We start from the raw sequence: 22648 nt of genomic DNA on the forward strand, positions 1-22648 counted from the left end.
TATAACACCTTCGCGAGGGCGACTCCAACTCCTCTATTAACGACCACCAACGTAACCCCATCGCAAACAAGCATCGAGGCCTCTGTCGGACGATGCCACATGCGTCAACGACCAGGTCGCTCTGACTCTATTAACGAGTATTGCCGGAGAAAAGTGTTGGGCCTACCTCGAGCGATCATCATAACCGACCTCCTACCTCGTGCCATCGTCATCGCAAAGTCACTCTTGAGATGCTTTGACATCATAAAGACAAAGTGAGACATAACGACCCTGGAACAAGACGGATGAGACTGACTACCGGAACACAGCTACAACCGAGACTCCACCTTAGTATGCCTTCATTCCCACACGCAGGAAACCGCACAAACATTCGCATCGCCAAACGGATACTTGTCGATCACAATGCCACAAGCGCCCAACCCATAGAGCGTGGAAAAGGGATCTGAAGCTCTGCAAGGCGACGCCCCAAAGAGGGAAGTGGCGATGTTGACGCCATCGCCCAACCCCGCCATACCTTAGGCTTAGATCCGAGGATGTAGGAGGATATGGGTCCCCACGGCAACACTGTTGGAATTATGCCCTAGAGGCAATAATAAATGTAGTTATTATTATAATTCCTGTATCAAGATAATAGTTTATTATCCATGCTATAATTGTATTGAATGAAGACTCATTTACATGTGTGGATACATAGACGAAACACCGTACCTAGCATGCCTCTAGTTGGCTAGCCAGTTAGTCAATGATAGTCAGTGTCTTCTGATTATGAACAAAGTGTTGTTGCTTGATAACTGGATCACGTCATTGGGAGAATCACGTGATGGACTAGACCCAAACTAATAGACGTAGCATGTTGATCGTGTCATTTTGTTGCTACTGTTTTCTACGTGTCAAGTATTTATTCCTATGACCATGAGATCATATAACTCACTGACACCGGAGGAATGCTTTGTGTGTATCAAACGTCGCAACGTAACTGGGTGACTATAAAGATGCTCTACAGGTATCTCCGAAGGTGTTAGTTGAGTTAGTATGGATCAAGACTGGGATTTGTCGCTCCGTGTGACGGAGAGGTATCTCAAGGCCCACTCGGTAATACAACATCACACACAAGCCTTGCAAGCAATGTAACTTAGTGTAAGTTGCGGGATCTTGTATTACGGAACGAGTAAAGAGACTTGCCGGTAAACGAGATTGAAATAGGTATGCGGATACTGACGATCGAATCTCGGGCAAGTAACATACCGAAGGACAAAGGGAATGACATACGGGATTATACGAATCCTTGGCACTGAGGTTCAAACGATAAGATCTTCGTAGAATATGTAGGATCCAATATGGGCATCCAGGTCCCGCTGTTGGATATTGACCGAGGAGTCTCTCGGGTCATGTCTACATAGTTCTCGAACCCGCAGGGTCTGCACACTTAAGGTTCGACGTTGTTTTATGCGTATTTGAGTTATATGGTTGGTTACCGAATGTTGTTCGGAGTCCCGGATGAGATCACGGATGTCATGAGGGTTTCCGGAATGGTCCGGAAACGAAGATTGATATATAGGATGACCTCATTTGATTACCGGAAGGTTTTCGGAGTTACCGGGAATGTACCGGGAATGACGAATGGGTTCCGGGAGTTCACCAGGGGGGCAACCCACCCCGGGGAAGCCCATAGGCATTGGGGGAGCCACACCAGCCCTTAGTGGGCTGGTGGGACAACCCACAAGTGCCCAATGCGCCAAGAGAAGAAAAATCAAGAGGAAAGAAAAAAAAAGGAAGGAGGTGGGAAGGAAGGGGGACTCCTCCCACCAAACCAAGTCCAACTCGGTTTGGGGGGGGGAGTCCTCCCCCCCTTTGGCTCGGCCGACTCCTTGGGGGTCCTTGGACCCCAAGGCAAGGCCCCCGTCCCTCCCACCTATATATACGGAGGTTTTAGGGCTGATTTGAGACGACTTTCTCACGGCTGCCCGACCACATACCTCCACGGTTTTTCCTCTAGATCGCGTTTCTGCGGAGCTCGGGCGGAGCCCTGCTGAGACGAGGTCATCACCAACCTCTGGAGCACCGTCACGCTGCCGAAGAACTCTTCCACCTCTCCGTCTCTCTTGCTGGATCAAGAAGGCCGAGATCATCGTCGAGCTGTACGTGTGCTGAACGCGGAGGTGTCGTCCGTTCGGTACTAGATCGTGGGACTGATCGCGGGATTGTTCGCGGGGCGGATCGAGGGACGTGAGGACGTTCCACTACATCAACCGCGTTCTCTAACGCTTCTGCTGTACGATCTACAAGGGTACGTAGATCACTCATCCCCTCTCGTAGATGGACATCACCATGATAGATCTTCATGCGCGTAGGAAAATTTTTGTTTCCCATGCGACGTTCCCCAACAGTGGCATCATGAGCTAGGTTCATGCGTAGATGTCTTCTCGAGTAGAACACAAAAGTTTTTGTGGGCGGTGATGTGCGTTTTACTGCCCTCCTTAGTATTTTCTTGATTTCGCGGTATTGTTGGATTGAAGCGGCTTGGACCGACATTACTCGTACGCTTACGAGAGACTGGTTTCATCGTTACGAGTAACCCCCTTTGCTCAAAGATGACTGGCAAGTGACGGTTTCTCCAACTTTAGTTGAATCGGATTTGACCGAGGAGGTCCTTGGATGAGGTTAAATAGCAACTCATATATCTCCGTTGTGGTGTTTGCGTAAGTAAGATGCGATCCTACTAGATACCCTTGGTCACCACGTAAAACATGCAACAACAAAATTAGAGGACGTCTAACTTGTTTTTGCAGGGTATGATTGTGATGTGATATGGCCAATGATGTGATGTGATATATTGGATGTATGAGATGATCATGTTGTAATAGAAATATCGACTTGCACGTCGATGGTACGACAACCGGCAGGAGCCATAGGGTTGTCTTTATACTAACGTTTGTGCTTGCAGATGCGTTTACTATTTTGCTAGGATGTAGCTATAGTAGTAATAGCATAAGTAGCACGACAACCCCGATGGCAACACGTTGATGGATGATCGTGCCGTGGCGCCGGTGACAAGAAGATCGTGCCGGTGCTTTGGTGATGGAGATCAAGAAGCACGTGATGATGGCCATATCATGTCACTTATGAATTGCATGTGATGTTAATCCTTTTATGCACCTTATTTTGCTTAGAACGACGGTAGCATTATGAGGTGATCTCTCACTAAAATTTCAAGACAAAATTGTGTTCTCCCCGACTGTGCACCGTTGCTACAGTTCGTCGTTTCGAGACACCATGTGATGATCGGGTGTGATAGACTCAACGTTCACATACAACGGGTGCAAAACAGTTGCGCACGCGGAACACTCGGGTTAAGCTTGATGAGCCTAGCATGTGCAGACATGGCCTCGGAACACATGAGACCGAAAGGTCGATCATGAATCATATAGTTGATATGATTAGCATAGGGATGCTTACCACTGAAACTATACTCAACTCACGTGATGATCGGACTTGGGATAGTGTAAGTGGATCATGAACCACTCAAATGACTAGAGAGATGTACTTTTTGAGTGGGAGTTTAGCATATAATTTGATTAAGTTGAACTCTAATTATGTTGAACATAGTCTAAGTCCACTTTGAATATATTTGTGTTGTAGATCATGGCTCACGCGACAGTCATCCTGAATTTTAATACGTTCCTAGAGAAAGCTAAGTTGAAAGATGATGGAAGCAACTTTGTAGACTGGGCTCGTAATCTTAAGCTAATCTTACAAGCTGGGAAGAAGGATTATGTCCTTAATGCTGCGCTAGGAGATGAACCACCCGCTACGCCTGATCAGGATGTTAAGAACGCTTGGTTAGCACGTAAGGAGGACTACTCAATAGTTCAATGTGCAGTCTTGTATGGCTTAGAACCGGGACTTCAACGTCGCTTTGAGCGTCATGGAGCATTTGAGATGTTCCAGGAGTTGGAGTTTATCTTTCAGAAGAACACCCGGATCGAGAGGTATGAGACCTCCGATAAGTTCTATGCTTGCAAGATGGAGGAAAACTCGTCTGTCAGTGAACATGTGCTCAAAATGTCTGGGTACTCAAACCGTCTAGCTGAGCTGGGGATTGAACTCCCGCAAGAAGCTATCACTGACAGAATCCTTCAATCACTGCCGCCAAGCTATAAAGGCTTTGTGTTGAACTACAACATGCAAGGGATGAACAAGTCTCCCGGCGAGCTGTTTGCGATGCTGAAAGTCGCAGAGTCTGAACTCCGTAAAGAGCATCAAGTGTTGATGGTGAGCAAGACCACTAGTTTCAAAAGAAACGGCAAAGGCAAGAAGGGCAATTCGAAGAAGAGCGGCAAGCCTGTTGCCAATCCGCCGAAGAAACCCAAGGCTGGACCTAAGCCTAAAACAGAGTGCTTCTATTGCAAGGGTATGGGTCACTGGAAGCGCAATTGCCCCAAGTATCTGGCAGATAAGAAGGCGGGCAAAGAAAAATCAGGTATATTTGATATACATGTTATTGATGTGTACTTAACCGGCTCTCGTAGTAGTGCCTGGGTATTTGATACCGGTTCTGTTGCTCACATTTGCAACTCGAAACAGGAACTGCGGAATAGACGAAGGCTGGCGAAAGACGAAGTGACGATGCGCGTAGGAAACGGTTCCAAGGTTAATGCAATCGCCGTCGGCACAGTGTCACTTCAGCTACCATCGGGATTAGTGATGAACTTAAATCATTGTTATTTAGTGCCTGCGTTGAGCATGAACATTATATCTGGATCTTGTTTATTGCGAGACGGTTACTCTTTTAAGTCTGAGAATAATGGTTGTTCGATTTCTATGAGTAACATCTTTTATGGTCATGCACCGAATGTGAGAGGATTGTTCATATTGAATCTTGATAGCGATACGCATATACATAACATTGAGACCAAAAGAGTTAGAGTAAACAATGATAGCACCATATTTTTGTGGCACTGCCGCTTGGGTCATATTGGTGTAAAGCGCATGAAGAAACTCCATGCTGATGGACTTTTGGAGTCACTTGACTTTGATTCACTTGACACGTGCGAACCATGCCTCATGGGAAAGATGACTAAGACTCCGTTCTCCGGAACAATGGAGCGTGCAAGTGACTTGTTGGAAATCATACATACCGATGTGTGTGGTCCAATGAGCGTGGAGGCACGCGGCGGATATCGTTATTTTCTCACCTTCACTGACGATTTAAGTAGATATGGTTATGTCTACTTGATGAAGCACAAGTCTGAAACATTTGAAAAGTTCAAGCAATTTCAGAGTGAAGTGGAAAATCATCGTAACAAGAAGATCAAGTTCCTATGGTCTGATCGTGGGGGTGAATATCTGAGTTTCGAGTTTGGTGCTCACTTAAGACAATGTGGAATTGTTTCGCAGTTAACACCGCCTGGAACACCACAGCGTAATGGTGTGTCCGAACGTCGTAATCGTACTTTGTTAGAGATGGTGCGATCTATGATGTCTCTTACTGATTTGCCGTTATCATTTTGGGGTTATGCATTACAAACAGCTGCATTCACTTTAAATAGGGCACCATCAAAATCCGTTGAGACGACACCATACGAACTGTGGTATGGCAAAAGGCCAAAGTTGTCATTTCTTAAAGTTTGGGGATGTGATGCTTATGTCAAAAAGCTTCAGCCTGAAAAGCTGGAACCCAAAGCGGAAAAGTGCATCTTCATAGGTTACCCAAAAGAGACAGTTGGGTACACCTTCTATCTCAAATCCGAGGGCAAAGTGTTTGTTGCTAAAAACGGAGCTTTTCTCGAGAAGGAGTTTCTCTCGAGAGAATTGAGTGGGAGGAAGATAGAACTTGACGAGGTTGTCGAACCTCTCATCCCTCTAGAGGGTGGCGCAGGGCAAGGGGAAACCTCTGTCATTGCGACACCGGTTGAGGAGGAAGTTAATGATGATGATCATGAAACTCCAGTTCAAGTTTCTGTTGAACCACGCAGATCGACGAGATCACGCGCTACTCCAGAGTGGTACGGTAATCCCGTCTTATCAATCATGTTGTTAGACAACAATGAACCTGCAAATTATGAAGAAGCAATGGTGGGCCCAGATTCCAACAAATGGCTAGAAGCCATGAAATCCGAGATAGGATCCATGTATGAGAACAAAGTGTGGACTTTGGAGATACTACCTGAGGGCCGCAAGGCTATTCAGAACAAATGGATCTTTAAGAAGAAGACGGACGCTGACGGTAATGTGACCGTTTATAAAGCTCGACTTGTGGCAAAGGGTTTTTCACAAGTTCCAGGAATTGACTACGATGAGACTTTCTCTCCCGTAGCGATGCTTAAGTCCGTCAGAATCATGTTAGCAATAGCTGCATTTTTCGATTATGAAATCTGGCAGATGGATGTCAAAACGGCGTTCCTTAAAGGTTTCCTTAAGGAAGAGTTGTATATGATGCAACCCGAAGGTTTTGTCGATCCTAAAAATGCTGACAAGGTGTGCAAGCTCCAGCGATCCATTTATGGACTGGTGCAAGCATCTCGGAGTTGGAACAAACGCTTTGATGAGGTGATCAAAGCATTTGGGTTTATACAAGTGGTTGGAGAATCTTGTATTTACAAGAAAGTGAGTGGGAGCTCTGTGGCGTTTCTAATATTATATGTGGATGACATATTACTGATTGGAAACAACATAGAGCTTTTGGAGAGCATAAAAGGTTACTTGAATAAAAGTTTCTCTATGAAGGACCTAGGAGAAGCTGCTTACATTCTAGGCATTAAGATCTATAGGGATAGATCAAAACGCCTGATAGGACTTTCACAAAGCACATACCTTGATAAAGTTTTGAAGAGGTTCAAAATGGAACAGTCTAAGAAAGGGTTCTTGCCAGTTCTAAAAGGTACGAGATTGAGTAAGACTCAGTGCCCAGCAACTGATGAAGATAGAGAGCATATGCGCTCCGTCCCCTATGCTTCAGCCATAGGTTCTATCATGTATGCGATGATGTGCACTAGACCGGATGTTAGCCTGGCCATAAGTATGGCAGGTAGGTTCCAGAGTAATCCAGGAGTGGATCACTGGACAGCGGTCAAGAATATCCTGAAGTACCTGAAAAGGACTAAGGAGATGTTTCTCGTGTATGGAGGTGACGAAGAGCTCGCCGTAAAAGGTTACGTCGATGCAAGCTTTGACACAGATCCGGACGACTCCAAGTCGCAAACCGGATACGTATTTATTCTTAATGGGGGTGCAGTAAGCTGGTGCAGTTCCAAGCAAAGCGTCGTAGCAGATTCTACATGTGAAGCGGAGTACATGGCTGCCTCGGAGGCGGCTAAGGAGGGTGTCTAGATGAAGCAGTTCATGACGGATCTTGGAGTGGTGCCAAGTGCACTGGATCCAATAACCTTGTTCTGTGACAACACAGGTGCCATTGCCTTAGCAAAGGAACCACGTTTTCACAAGAAGACCAGACACATCAAACGACGCTTCAACCTCATCCGCGACTACGTCGAGGAAGAGGACGTAAATATATGCAAAGTGCACACGGATCTGAATGTAGCAGACCCGCTGACTAAACCTCTTCCACGGCCAAAACATGATCGACACCAGAACTGTATGGGTGTTAGATTTATTACAATGTAATTCACATGGTGATGTGAGGGCTAGATTATTGACTCTAGTGCAAGTGGGAGACTGTTGGAATTATGCCCTAGAGGCAATAATAAATGTAGTTATTATTATAATTCCTGTATCAAGATAATAGTTTATTATCCATGCTATAATTGTATTGAATGAAGACTCATTTACATGTGTGGATACATAGACGAAACACCGTCCATAGCATGCCTCTAGTTGGCTAGCTAGTTAGTCAATGATAGTCAGTGTCTTCTGATTATGAACAAAGTGTTGTTGCTTGATAACTGGATCACGTCATTGGGAGAATCACGTGATGGACTAGACCCAAACTAATAGACGTAGCATGTTGATCGTGTCATTTTGTTGCTACTGTTTTCTGCGTGTCAAGTATTTATTCCTATGACCATGAGATCATATAACTCACTGACACCGGAGGAATGCTTTGTGTGTATCAAACGCCGCAACGTAACTGGGTGACTATAAAGATGCTCTACAGGTATCTCCGAAGGTGTTAGTTGAGTTAGTATGGATCAAGACTGGGATTTGTCGCTCCGTGTGATGGAGAGGTATCTCAGGGCCCACTCGGTAATACAACATCACACACAAGCCTTGCAAGCAATGTAACTTAGTGTAAGTTGCGGGATCTTGTATTACGGAACGAGTAAAGAGACTTGCTGGTAAACGAGATTGAAATAGGTATGCGGATACTGACGATCGAATCTCGGGCAAGTAACATACCGAAGGACAAAGGGAATGACATACGGTATTATACGAATCCTTGGCACTGAGGTTCAAACGATAAGATCTTCGTAGAATATGTAGGATCCAATATGGGCATCCAGGTCTCGCTGTTGGATATTGACCGAGGAGTCTCTCGGGTCATGTCTACATAGTTCTCGAACCCGCAGGGTCTGCACACTTAAGGTTCGACGTTGTTTTATGCGTATTTGAGTTATATGGTTGGTTACCGAATGTTGTTCGGAGTCCCGTATGAGATCACGGATGTCACGAGGGTTTCCGGAATGGTCCGGAAACGAAGATTGATATATAGGATGACCTCATTTGATTACCGGAAGGTTTTCGGAACCGGGAATGTACTGGGAATGACGAATGGGTTCCGGGAGTTCACCGGGGGGGGCAACCCACCCCGGGGAAGCCCATAGGCATTGGGGGAGCCACACCAGCCCTTAGTGGGCTGGTGGGACAACCCACAAGTGCCCAATGCGCCAAGAGAAGAAAAATCAAGAGGAAAGAAAAAAAAGGAAGGAGGTGGGAAGGAAGGGGGACTCCTCCCACCAAACCAAGTCCAACTCGGTTTGGGGGGGAGTCCTCCCCCCCTTTGGCTCGGCCGACTCCTTGGGGGTCCTTGGACCCCAAGGCAAGGCCCCCCTCCCTCCCACCTATATATATGGAGGTTTTAGGGCTGATTTGAGACGACTTTCTCACGGCTGCCCGACCACATACCTCCACGGTTTTTCCTCTAGATCGCGTTTCTGCGGAGCTCGGGCGGAGCCCTGCTGAGACGAGGTCATCACCAACCTCCGGAGCGCCGTCACGCTGCCGGAGAACTCTTCCACCTCTCCGTCTCTCTTGCTGGATCAAGAAGGCCGAGATCATCGTCGAGCTGTACGTGTGCTGAACGCGGAGGTGCCGTCCGTTCGGTACTAGATCGTGGGACTGATCGCGGGATTGTTCGCGGGGCGGATCGAGGGACGTGAGGACGTTCCACTACATCAACCGCGTTCTCTAACGCTTATGCTGTACGATCTACAAGGGTACGTAGATCACTCATCCCCTCTCGTAGATGGACATCACCATGATAGGTCTTCGTGCGCGTAGGAAAAAATTTGTTTCCCTTGCGACGTTCCCCAACAAACACATCCATGGAGGTGAAATGATGCCCACATGTTCCGATGCCGCCAACCAGCATGACCCGACACGCTTATTACGCGAAGCATACCCAACACTAGTAGCACCCTCCACACTGCACCTGTGTTGACCCGCCCACCTCTCGCAGAGCCACCACGTCAGCAACACCGGAGAGCCACGAAGCACCACACCTTTGTCGGCAAGAAGACGACGATGATCCAGATGTGGCATCCCACCACCGATGCTCCACCTGAGCGCGCGGCCGCCCCGACCAGTCCGCCGCCATCATCAAGAGCTCCGGCAACTCCTGCCTCTGCTGAGATCTTTGTACGAACCGCGCCGCCACCGGACCCCCTCTCCGCCCCCTCTCGCTTCGCCGCTGCCAGAGGGGACGTTGGCGAAGCCGCACGCGCCTCGGGATGGCGGCGGTGGGGGCCCTCACGTCGGCCCTCGGGCTCTGACGGCGGCGCCCCGCATCGGCGGTTGCGGGATCCGGGGTGATCTCGCCAATCGGCGGCGACGGAGGGCGGATCCGGGGCTCCATGGCCGGATCTGGCGGGGCACTCGACCCTGATGGTAGGGAGTGGCAGCCGGGCGCGGCTGCACTGGTCGGCTGGGCACGAGCAGTGTCCAGGGCGCGCGGTGCAGTGGCCTTGGCTGGGGGTCGTGATGGTGCGTGGCGTCCATGCTCAGCGGTCGGTGGCGGTGGATATCCAGCGCAGCTCCGGGAGAAATCCTTGCTCCGGTCTTCATCGGAGCCGCGACGGCGACGCCCGCGGGTGCCGCTATCTTTCTTGGAAGCACCGTTGTGGAGGTGTGCTTTTTCCCTTCGTCGGCCGCTGCCCGCACCGCCACCTGCGCCCCCAGGTCATGATCTGTGGGCCTCTCTCGTGCGGATTCTTGGCGGTGTCGGCGTGGTTGCCGGGGCCCTTCCTGCGGGTGAAGCCGGTGGAGAAGATTCAGATTGGGGGAAACCCCTCGGTTGGCCCAGGCCGGCCGCGCCGACGACGACGCTCAAGGGCGCCGTTATTATTTTTGGAGACGTCGGTATACATCTGGTCCTCTGCTCCCCTTCCTTGCCTCTCGGGTGAAAACCCTAACTCCGGTGGGCGGCGGCGGCGTCCTTGACGTTGTGACCTTCCTGAAGGCGTCGCCTTGAGGGATGAGTGGTGGTGGGCACTGTGTGGGTCCTGAACGGTCGCTGGTGGTGGGCACTGCTCCGGGGGAAACCCTAGGATCTGGTCTTCCAGATCGAACATGACGGTACTGCGGTGTTGTTTCTCTCTTGGGAGCATCGTTTGTGGAGCAGCGCTCGCAGACTGAGGCAGGAGGTGGAGTGGCTTCGTCTTGCATGGAATTTCGGTGGAGCTGTCAAGTCATGCCTAGTTGACTGGTGATACGCTGAGTCATGCCTGGTTGGCAGGTGCTACGCACGACAAATCTTCCGAAGTCTTCGCATCTGGACGGATGAGCGCAGGGTGGTGGCGTCGTTGGGCGCCGTGGTGGCGTCGACGGATGATTGGACTGGCAAGGATGATGCGGATCTCTTTCCTGAAGATGGGTCAGTGGTTCGAGGATGATGGCGGCTGGTAAAACGTGTGCGTGAGGTGTGCGTTTTAGGTGTGCTGAACCGGCTGTTTTTCTCGATACGTTATGTGGATGGATTGAAAACAACACTGGTCTTAGATATGTGAAGTGAGAGCACTCCACATTATCGAGTTTGTAGATGTGAGTGGTGGCTTTGGGTGAATTGATGTATACTTTTGTTAGACCTTTATGAAATAATTAATAAGATGGCTGCATGCATCGATTGATGCAGAGGCCGGGGGTTTGACCTCCTTCTCTAAAAAAACCACCGATACTCCACACAAGAGCCACCAAATTAAGGCCAACACGTCGTCGGCGTGACTTAATGACGCGCCCCACAATCCATGAAGGAGGGGGAGGCACCCGCCCTGACTCGTGTGAGAGCATCTCCAAGAGTCGTCCAAAAAGTGCTCCACGCGCTAATCGTTTCATTTTTTGGCGTCGGAGAGCTCCAATAGACACTATAAAATTGTGCGCGCGTTAAAAAATTTTGGACACGCGTTGTAAAACGGTGTCACGTGCAGTATATTTAAGGGGCCGGCTTGCGCGTGCTTCACAATTTAAACTGCGTGTTTTTTGAACGGACGTTTTTGGGCTTCTGCTAGAGCAACGTTGCTCTCCATACAATAAAAATACTAAGATGGCGCGCTAAAACTTTTATTAGGCGCGGAAGAATAGTCGCGCCGAAGACCACACTCCCGTCGACGAAGCGGCCGCGACTGCCGCTCATGAGAGACACTTTCACGGAGTCGTTGCGCTGAAGAAGTGCAGACGAGACGAAGCCCAGAGGCCCGGGCGAAGCCATGTACCCTCTTGGATCCATCACGCCACACAGTAGAAAGGGATTGATGCATCGAGCCTCCCACACCCCGAGCTTCCGTGGTCTGACGAGAGGAAGACAACCCTACCACCGTCGTCCGCCACCTAGGCTTAGCCCGAGGGCCGCCAATTAGGTTTACCATTTTGTGTCACCAACTAGTTGGATATAAAAGATCAGCGTTCAGTACGTTGACATCGAAATAGCCACACGATATCCTAAATAATTTCACAAGTGTAGAAGTAGCAACTAGCAAGACATCTAGCACAAGTCAACGCACCATGCTAGCTTGAGCTTCCGTACTTCGGTTCCTGTTTACCGTACATAATGAAGATATTGAACACATAACAACAATGGGAAACAATGAATGAACATTACTAACACTTACGAAATTGAGAATGCGTCCATGCCCCGGGGCTCAGGTGGTCACATCGCTGGCTTTTCCAGGCCCTTCATCCCTTGACGGCACGCGGGTGTCGGCGCCGGCGACGATCCCGCACTTCTCCCTCGTGCACTCAAACCCAAGCTCCCCGGCCAGTACCTTCTGGACGTACCTCGCCACCGCGATGGGCGACTTGCCACCGTCGCAGGTGAGCTCCCTCGGCAGCTGGTCGAGGAACGTGATCTCGTACGTCGGGCGCGGGTTCATGAAGAAGAAGTAAGGGTCCATGGTCTTCAACCCGCGGACCGTCGAGCCGTGGAACATGCTCTCTTTGGTGGCGATAGCCACGGGCACGATGCGGTCCGCGAGCTCCGCGAAGAGCGCGCCGAACCGCAGCAGTAACGGCTCGCGGCAGGCCGTGCCCTCGGGGAAGACGACGACGTCGCCCTCTTCGAGCAGCCGACGAATGCGGGCCGCGTCCCGGTCGCGCTCCCCGGACAGCGGCACGGCCTTGACCGGCAACGCGTGCTCCGTCAGGCTAATGGAGGCGCTGTCATGCGTGACGCACGTCACCTTGCGGCCCAGCGCGACAGAGACCATGGTCGGGTCGAGCGCGGTGCGGTGGTTGCAAGCGAAGAGGACCCCCGGTCGGCCCTTCGTGGGCGGCGGCGGCGGGTGGCCACGCACGGCGAGCTTGACGCCCATGAGCTTGTAGGCGTAGAAGGCGACGGGGTCAGGGAGGAGCGGCTTGACGTGCACGCGGAGGATCGCGAGGACGAAGCCGATCGGAAGCCACAGGAAGGTGAGCAGCGCGTTGATGTCGGTCGGGCGCTGGACGAGGCGGCCGTCGTGGAGGATGACGGGGCTCTGCAGTTGGTTCTGCTCCAGCGCGCTGTACTTGCTCCGAGTCACCATGTACGCTTCCTGCATGCGCGCAACGTTTTTTTTTTTTTTTTTGCGCAACGTTGGCCAAATATTATATGCATATCATGTAAGTATCGCAAAAAAAAGAAGGGCAGTGCTTTGCGCCGGCGCGCCCCCGAATCGTTCGGTCGGATGCGCGTCTGATCCATCAGCTGTACGCGGGCTGCGTCGTTAGATTTCTATGCAGTAATTTTTTCTCGATGCAACAAATTTCGCTCATGATGCAGCAAATATTTCGTCAACGGTTGCAATAAAAAAAGTTGTAGCCAAAAAAATATCTACGTGATCATAGGAAAAAAACAAAGCTGATGATGCGTGGTAGCAAAAGTCAAACGCCGGTTGTGGCAAATATCTACCTAAACGTGTATGCAACTTTTTTAGTGAACGGTTGCAGCAAAAAATGATGCCGGTTGTAGCAAAAAATAACACGGTTGTAGCAAAAGTCAAAAACGCCGGTTGTAACAAAAATCCAACAAACTCGAGTTGCAACCAAAGCCTGAATGTATCTTTTTGAATAAACAAAATGTAGCAAAATGATAAACGTTTACATCAAATTTATACATGATTACAGTAAATCTGAGCGAAAAAAGTTGCAAGGCTGTATGCCAGTGCGCGCCGGCCGCGAACGAGCGACCGATGCTCCGGCTGCAAACGTTTACCAAAAAAGAAGTATGGATAGCCAAGAAGAAGTATGGATAGCCAAGAGAATGTTGCATGCTCTGCTCCTGAATATCTAAGGGAAAAATCCCCATGACAGTGAAAATCCGCAGGGGCACGCCTATATGGGGTCACACATCTCTTTGAGATTGGTGACATTTTTTATTTTAAGCCACTTAATTACTCCCGTGGGTCCACGCATGACGGATCTTGGAAGATTTACATGTGTCACCCATTCCTCCTTCCATACTTTTTATTTTAATAGAAAGTCTAAATTAAGTTTCTAAATGATAACGACCACACTTGTAGCATGAGATAACATGGTTCATATGTTTCATAACCGTCATCTTGTCACTTCAAACATATGATATGAACGATTTTTTTTTTTGGTTTTTTGGACTAACAATTTTTTTTTAAATAAAAAATCCAATTAAAAATTTGTTTTCACCATTAAATCCGTTTCGAGGAGATCTTCAAAACTAGATCCCATATTGAGATGTTTCAACGATCTTTTTTTATCAAAATTTGTCATGATGTTTACATTAAAGTTGTCATAGTGTTTACAATAAAGTTGTTATGACATGTTTCATCTAATTCTTTTTCTAGATTCAAATCTACCATTGTATCTCAACTACTTTTATGGCATTTTTTATTAGTTGACCATGGTAAATATTAGTAATTAACCATGAAAATTTTTAATTCATGGATCAGGGCAATATCTAAAAATTCATCATGACAAATTGAGTATAGATCATGCAATTTTAATATTTTGACCATGGCAATTCAAGTATTTTGAACATGGATTTTTTTTTGTATGAACCATGGCAAATTTTAGTGCATGTATCATGACAAATTTAAGTAATTCATCATGGCAATTTTAGTTTACGGTTCATGGCAAATTTGAACCATCGACCATGCATTTTTTAAAGTAATTGACGACATATTGCTTTTTACTTATGAACCATGTAAAAATTATTTCATGGATCATGGTAAATTTTAGTAATTCATCATGACAAGTTTAGTTTCTTAATTCTTTTTTATAACATGTAAAAAATATTTTAAACATAAAAGAAAAGGTAGTTAAAATATATCATGGCAACTTCAGTATAATTATGATGTTAATGGATGCGCAATAGACATGGCAACTTTTAACCCTCAAAAACGTCATCGAAATATATCGATATGAGATCCAGTTTTCAAGATCTCGTTGCGACGGATTTAATGTTGAAAACGGTTTTTCAATCGAAATTTTCATTTAAAAGATAAAATATTTTAAAGTTTAAAATCCAAAAGAAATCCACTACCATCATCTGTTTTGTCCCTGTTTGCATGTATTTTTTTAGAAATAAAAAAGGCTGAAATGTCAGAGTGTGTGGCTACAAAATAGTTTGGCCCGATCAATTTTAGCCCACACGTGTGGGCGGAATTGATTCATGCAACACGTGTGGCACTTATCGGAACCCATTAAGTTTGGTTTGTATACTTAGGTTCATTGCGACGAGAACTTTCGAACAACTTTTAAAATTTACTAGGTATCAAATATTAAGAGCATCTACAACCGTAACTTACAAATGCGGCCACTCAAACGCGTGCGAACGCGCCCGAGCACGTGCGCGAACATTGATCGGTCATGTCTCAAATAATCATTCTACAACCGGGCAACTTAAATCTCATATCTCAAATCCATACAAACCATGCAACTACTACGCTGATGCATTATACACATTGTCCGACTACTCTATCACTACTAACATGCCATCGTACTAGCAAAATTTGGAAATGTTTGTCTATGGTAGACATCAGCCACGGCTGCCCTTGCCTTTTTCAGATCCCTTGTTGTACTTCTTGCTGAAGTATTAGTCGAAGACGCGGTACGGATCCAGCCGGATCTTCTCATCACCGGAGTTGTCCTCACTGTCGCTCACCTCCTCCTCCTCCTTCGATGGTAGTCCGGCCATTTCACGGACCGCCCGATTTTGCTCGTGGTCGAGGGCGTACTTTTTCACCGTGGTCGTTTCTTCCAATTATGGGCGTGGATGGCTTCCTGCTTTGCGGCCGAGCACGCTGCCGCATCCGCCTCCGCATTTCCTCCGCGAGATAGGCCTCAAAGACCCTTATCCTCTCCTCCTCACGGTGGGCATCCCGTTCCTGGTGGGAATCGAAGTCTGCCGGACCGGTGATGAGGAAGTAGAGATTTTCCGCCCGCCATGATCTCGATGATCTCGTCCTAGAGGAACCGAGCAGACGCTATGGAGTCACAGCGGACATACCCTGTCGTCGGTCAGGCGTTGTACTCGCGGGAGGGTTGGAGTGCAATGTGAACTGCCATTGCCTCCTCCAATCTACATGGGACGACCCCCCAATCAATGGATCCGGACTGGTCGAAGTCGGATACACTGCCCCCCATGCCGGAGAAGGACGGAGATCGCCGAGGTGAGCTAGGATGGCGGATGGGAGTAGAGGGAAGTGTAGGGGAGGGGTGAAGTGGCTAGGGTTTGGTCCGGCGAACAGATGAGGACGAATATATGTGGGCTCGAGGTGGGCTAGGTGGGTTTGTCCGCGTGCGCCCGGGTGCCCCCCTATCCGCCCCATCATTGGGCTAGATACGAGGTGTGCGGGTCAGCCCCGGCGTTTGAGGACGGTTTGAGAGGCCCGGCTGGATCAAAATTTCATGACCGGTCAGTGACCGGCCGGCCTGCGAGAACATTTTAGGAGGGTATGAAGGGTCCAGCTATAGATGCTTTAAAATACCGCTAGTCGTAATATTAAGTTTTCATGAACTTTCAATAAGATTTACCAAAATTCATTTGTTTTTTAAGTTTAATGTTTAGGGTCCAGGGTCGAGGGTTTAGGGGTTAGGGTCTAAGGCCAAGGTTTTAGGGGTTAGGGATTATGGTATAGGGTTTATCTTTAAGTTTGGAAACTTGATGAATTCGTCAGTTGTTCCTATCAAGTTTTAGTAGGCGAAAATTTCTTGTCAAACGTATTCAAGACTAGTCTTGTTTCTAAGCAACACGAATATGCAAACGAAACACAATTGAAACTTTTGCTCAAAATATATAATACATTCAAATTTGAAAGCTACAAAAAGCTGGGGAGGTGGGATGGGTGAAGTTGCGATCTAGAAATCCGCGTGACATGCAAACATCAAACCAATTTTCAAATTGCGAGCCAATTGAACGACTAGGAATCTACTCCCACGAATCCTCTCGCACCACAACACCGGTGGTGTACGTGACTTCTACTGTGTGAAAACAGTAACCACTTGTACAATGAACCTTTTGACAAAATGGCTCATTTTCATTTATAATTTGGCACAAAATGATACATCGTGTAAAGACCTAGGCCCCACGTATATGTAACACAAGGATATGTCATGTGTTGACGACAAACATTTTTTTTCTCTCATGGAATGGTCTCATGGTGGATCAACATGTTATAAACTCGACGCCAAATTGCCAAATTGCATTGCCACGACTCCCATGACCCAACACAGGGGGGCATACTAGGTGCTCCCAACCTCCCCATGTTCCCATGATACGGGAGCTCCTAGGTGATCCAACGGGCACATGGGAAGATGGAGAAAACCCTTTGAAGAGTTCTAAAATTTGGCCAGGTCAGAGGCTTGATGCTCACCGTTCGAGAGCTAAGTCGCATATCATGCGAGCATGAGAGGGTTGTGAGTGCCTAATATTTTAACTAGCACGGCTAACGCTTGATGATTTCTAGCAACATGCTCTTTTTGGCCTTGTCGTGGATTCTGAGACTGAATTTCCTACCAAACAACGTGGTTCTAATTAGGAGATATACCACATGTGTTATGCATACTATTTCATGAAACCAACCAAAATTTCCACTTGACATGAAGTTAAAAAGGATAGAACACTTAGTTGGTTTGAACTTCGCGAGAATCACGTGACGGATAGGTATGACATGCATACATAACATCACACATTCCAACTTAATCTTGTCCATATAAGAAAACACTTCGATCAGTGGGACAGAGAGGTCATTCATTATGTCTTCTCCTAAGTGGATGTTGGTAGAATTATGTGAATTCCCCTTCGAGTGGAGGTTATACGTTACATGGAACTGTACTAGGTCTGGAACCTTTTCAATCCGATCAACATATCATGCAGAATTTGAGCATCATTTGGATAGAAAATGATTTGGTTCGATGTCGAAGGAAGTGCTCACATAAACTCTATATGGAAGGATGTTTGGCAGTTGTAGGTCCCTCGCAAAAGCAAGCAATTCGGGTGGAAGCGTTACGTGGGGTTCTTCCCTCCTTAGGAGAGCTATCAGGACGCCATATACCAACCATACCTCAATGAAAAAAAATCATATTGGTATGGAAGATATAGAATACTCCTTGTTCACTTGCTCCTACGTAATGAAGGTCTGGTCTCATACTCTCATCTAGGCCTAAAGGAGGTAATCCAAGAACACGTGGTTGAAGGCTAGTCTGGCTTGGCTAATATGGACATCCTTATGAGGTTAGAGTTGTCTTTGGATGATCTACCATTAGCAAAGTTGGTGATAGTAGCTTCTTTGTATATTTGGTGGCAACATCGTCAGAGTGTGAAAGGTATAACTATTCGGCCACTGGATCGTACTGCCATGTCAATTAAGGTTCTAGCGACAAATTGTACTAGAACATCAACTCCCAAACCACCAATACAGAGAGTGACCACATGTGGAAGAAACCAATTCAGCGTACTATGAAGATGAAAATTGATGCGTCATTTCATGCCAAAACGTTATCGGGTGCTACTGGAGTGTTGCGGGATGACTGAGGAAATTTGATAGTGGCAACAACTTGGTTTATACCCCATGTGATCAATGTTGACTCAATAGAGATGATCGCCATTCAAAATAGAATTGTCTTGGCAACAAATATTGGTTGTAATTGTGTGGTGGTTAAGTGAGATAGTATATTTGCGGTGGAAGTTGTCAACCAAATTGATGCATACCTTGATTGACAAGTGGTAGTTATTATGGACAACAAGTCACTTGCTTCTGCGGGCATGCATCTCATCTCATATGAGGATCGTATGTAATTCTAACTTCTGGGATCACTGGAAGTGGATGTGACCATACAAGATGACTTTGATTTGGTGATTTTTTCTGCAGGATTCCATCATGCGGGATAAATGCTTGAGACCAGCACAGAATGTGGCGAGCCTCCGTCTTGTCTTTGGGGAACTCCCCTCGCAAAAGATAAACAACCATGAACCAAATCTAGGTTGGGGTTACCATAATGACATCGACTTCAACGAATAAAGACTCAGGGTTGCTGAGCCCTCTAGATGCTGACCATGCTCCTGGTTCAGCTCGATCTTGATAGATGTCTCAAGCAACTTCTCCAACAAGATGGATGGTGGCAACAAATCACGCAAAGCACCCATTCTAGCGAGGATGTCGAGTGTGGAATTGTCGGTGCTTGCTATTATGAAGCTAAATGTCGTCAAATTGATGTTCAAGTGGATCCATCTTCTTGTAGTAGGGAAGCATATGTGGGTCCTTAGCCTTGAAGTCTTTGACACCTCGGAGATCACGAGGTCGCAATCGTTGTGGACCTATAGTAGACATATGCTCATAGAGATGGTCATGCGAAGACCACACATGAGGATCTTCTACCCCGCCACGTTGTTAGGGTCGGTGAAGAAAATTTGCAGCATGTAACTTATCTCGTCCGCTTAGAAAAGAGTGACCATTTTGGAAGGAAGTGTTAGAAAGGGAACAACAGAATAATCACGTACATCTGTTTGATGGGGTTGAGCTTTTTGGGTAGGATCTGATGCTCTCTTGACGAGCTAGACCCAACATTATTTACACAAAACAAAAAATAAACTCTTATTAAAGTAGGTTATTCGGTTCAATTTGTTAATATGTATTTCCTTTTTTCAATTGTTCGCGACATATCGAGCCACATCGATTGTTTAGATAATTATTATCTATAGACAAGAGGAGTTGAGGTAAGAATTTTTCATTTGTACTAATCTTTTTTATTTTTCAAAGTTATCGTAACACCAAATGTTTTTTTATTAGTAAACCCATAAATATTTTGAGAATATTCCTTTTTGTTTTCATTGATCCCAAGATTAACCACGTAACTGTGTTGGTTCTATTATTTATCAGGTATGGGAGATACCTTGTGAATTGAAATGTTATTTTGTCTAGAACTTTGTATAGTATTATTTGAGACTTAAAAATCCTTATCTAAAATTAGTTTGCTCCCATGTCTAAGAAAGAAAATAGATAAATGTTCTCTACAAATGAATTTGTGTTACTTAAATCCATTATAGTGTGTTCATTCGTATATGACTGTGTAGAATGTTCATTATATGCATTTAGATATCGAGGGCTTTGGAGAGTATTAAGGGAGTGTTGGAAAACACTCCAGCTACTAACTCCGCGGCGGAGCGGAGCGACCCGTAGTTTAATTTTTTCGGAGCGGGCGTTCTGCCGCTCCTCCAACGGAGCGGAGTGGCTGGAGCGGTCCATCGCCAAACAGGTATTAAGTCTCATCACTCATTCAGATATCTGCATATGTATTACTATAAATCTAGTTTAGGGGGGATGTGCATTTTGGATTCTGTGATATTCGATAAGTGGTCCTTGAGTTTCCTCATGACTCACTCCTTGAGCACATTTTTACAGTGTTTCTCGCATTGTTAATTCTCCTTTAGGGTTCCCCTCAAAAAAATAAAAATCTCCTTTAGTGTTACATTTTTTGTTTTTCCCTAATTGCATTCTTAATCCTCTTTCATGGCATCGTGGCTCGCGCAGCACCATGGATGCAACGTTGTTGCCTGCATGTCTGCCGTCCACGACCCTGAAATTTGCAGACTGCGATCTACTCCGTAGATGGGGAAGCAATGTATAATGTACTGCACTAATGTATTAGTGGTCAATGTACGCCAAATAAATTCAGTGCCCACGGCCATACATGTCACAGAGCTGTACTGGGTGCGGCACAAGTACACGCGAGAAATGTACGGCGAGAAGGCTAATGGAATTAATTTAAGTGAACATGGAGAAGTCGAGCGCTGGAGCATGCATACCTTGCAGACGGACATGAAGTCGAAGTCACTCTCCCTGTCCCCCATGCCGACGTCCGGCAGCGCGTCGCCGAACTCCCTCAGCACCGCCTGCTTCTTGTGCTCGCTGACGAGCACGCCGGGCTGCGCGACGAAGCCCGTCGCCCTCCCAGACCTGTCCACCTCCAGCTCCGTCCCGATGACCCTGTCGGCGCCGAGGAACGCCCTGGCGAACGGCTCCACCATCACCCGGGGGCTCGCGGTGACGATGCACCTCCTGCCGAAGGAGCGGAACACCCGCCACCCCTCCGGATGCACGTCGCCGGCGTAGAACCTCGGGAGCACCGACCGGGCCACCGCCTCGATGTCCCTCACCCTCAGGCCGGCCACGGCGATGTACACGAACGTGCGCACGGCCAGCGGCTCGGACACGGAGACGTAGGTGAGGTACACGAACGGCACGGACAGGAGGAGGGCGAGCGCGCGGAGCACGCCGCCGGCCTCGAGCGCGATGAGGAGGTAGTAGGGGAACGCGCTCCGGGACAGCAGGAGCGTGCCGTCGAGGTCGGCGGCGACAGCCTGCTGCGACCGCCCTTCCGCGGCGCACTCCTCGATCGGCCTGAACCTTGGAGCCACCATTCCGCTTCTGGGTTCTTGGATGAAAAGATTTTCAGTAAGTGGATAGCAGGATGGTGAACGAAGAGGGCTGGCAGCAAGCGCAGTGGATATATGATCGAGATGCCTTGCGCTCCGGGTTCTTCAATGATTTCAGCAGACATGCATGGTGTGTGTTCCGGGCCGTTAACCCATTAAATTGCAAACCAGCAATTTTGCACTGTCGTTCTGATTATGGCGTGCTAGCTCAGATGCGACTGCACAATGTAATAGTCAGATCATTCAGCACTTTGCATGAAGATCAGTGTGGTACATTTGGATGTTGATTCAATGGGCACGGGCTGTAACGTGGTAATAAATCTCAGCGACCCTGAAAAATTTGCACGGGCGATAGCTGTGGTGTCGACACGGCACAAGCTTTTCATGGACAGGGTCGTCCGTGTGGTTCTGAGCTCGGAACAGATCTGTGGCCGGCTGGCAGGATTCAATATAGAGGCTAGATGGTCCTCATGAAAGCTTGGTACAGAGGCAAGGTTGGAAGATGCATGTGAAGAAGGTCCCCCTTTTGTGGTGCTTCACTTTACTGGCCTATCAAGTGGTGTCTACTTGGCTAATCGTACCAATCAGAGATCCAAAAAATTGCAAAGCCTACGGTAAAAAACCACGGCTTGGATTTACAGGGTGATGCGTCCTCTTCGCCACTAGGACTGACCAAAAAAATGACCAAGAAAGCCGTATCAAGAAAGTCCAAGCCAATAGGACTGACCAAAAAAGTGACCCGAGCTCCCTCGCCTCAAGTGACCGACGGCCGGCTGGTCGCCTCCGCGCCGAAGCCGGCGACCGGTTGGGAGCTCCCTCACCTCCTCGGCTCCTCCTGCACATCCTCGTCCCCGTCTCCTCGCGCCCGCGCGCCCCTTCCTCGACCCCGCCTCCTCGTGCCGAGCTGAGATGCCGGCGGTGGGTGTGTGTGGCCTTTCGATAGGATAGGAAGACGCTGACCATGGGGAGGGGGGATTTTATAAAAACAAAACGTTTTTCAACTATAAACAATGGACTGCGGGTTTATTCAGCCAAACGACAGGGACTTCTTTTGTAAAAATGCCTCGGCGGAAATTTCGACACAAGCGATAGCCACTT

General features: G+C 47.7%; 1 protein-coding gene across 2 annotated transcripts; it reads right to left on the reverse strand.

Moving 5' to 3' along the window:
* Positions 1 to 12059: 12059 nt before the first annotated feature.
* Positions 12060 to 22055, reverse strand: LOC123445898 (glycerol-3-phosphate 2-O-acyltransferase 6-like). 2 transcript variants are annotated; one of them, XM_045122817.1, is made up of 3 exons: positions 20921 to 22055; positions 12279 to 13196; positions 12060 to 12201 (listed from the first exon to the last, which is right to left on the reverse strand). In XM_045122817.1, exons 1-2 carry the CDS (start codon positions 21533 to 21535, stop codon positions 12309 to 12311), a joined length of 1503 nt encoding a protein of 500 aa, XP_044978752.1. In that variant the 5' UTR covers positions 21536 to 22055; the 3' UTR covers positions 12060 to 12201; positions 12279 to 12308. The 2 variants fall into 2 exon arrangements, with proteins under 2 accessions (XP_044978752.1, XP_044978751.1); XM_045122816.1 differs by having other exon boundaries at positions 12060 to 13196; positions 20921 to 22054.
* Positions 22056 to 22648: the final 593 nt, after the last annotated feature.

The sequence above is a fragment of the Hordeum vulgare genome, chromosome 1H (assembly GCF_904849725.1).
Source record: "Hordeum vulgare subsp. vulgare chromosome 1H, MorexV3_pseudomolecules_assembly, whole genome shotgun sequence".
In the NCBI taxonomy this organism is placed as follows: Eukaryota; Viridiplantae; Streptophyta; class Magnoliopsida; order Poales; family Poaceae; genus Hordeum; species Hordeum vulgare.

Bases quoted from the DNA above. Each gene is read 5' to 3' on its own strand.
- LOC123445898 (XM_045122817.1), bottom strand. From the start codon at position 21,535: ATGGTGGCTCCAAGGTTCAGGCCGATCGAGGAGTGCGCCGCGGAAGGG. The intron at 13,197-20,920 runs GTATGCATGCTC...GCGCGCATGCAG, and splicing joins ACTTCATGTCCGTCTGCAAG to GAAGCGTACATGGTGACTCG.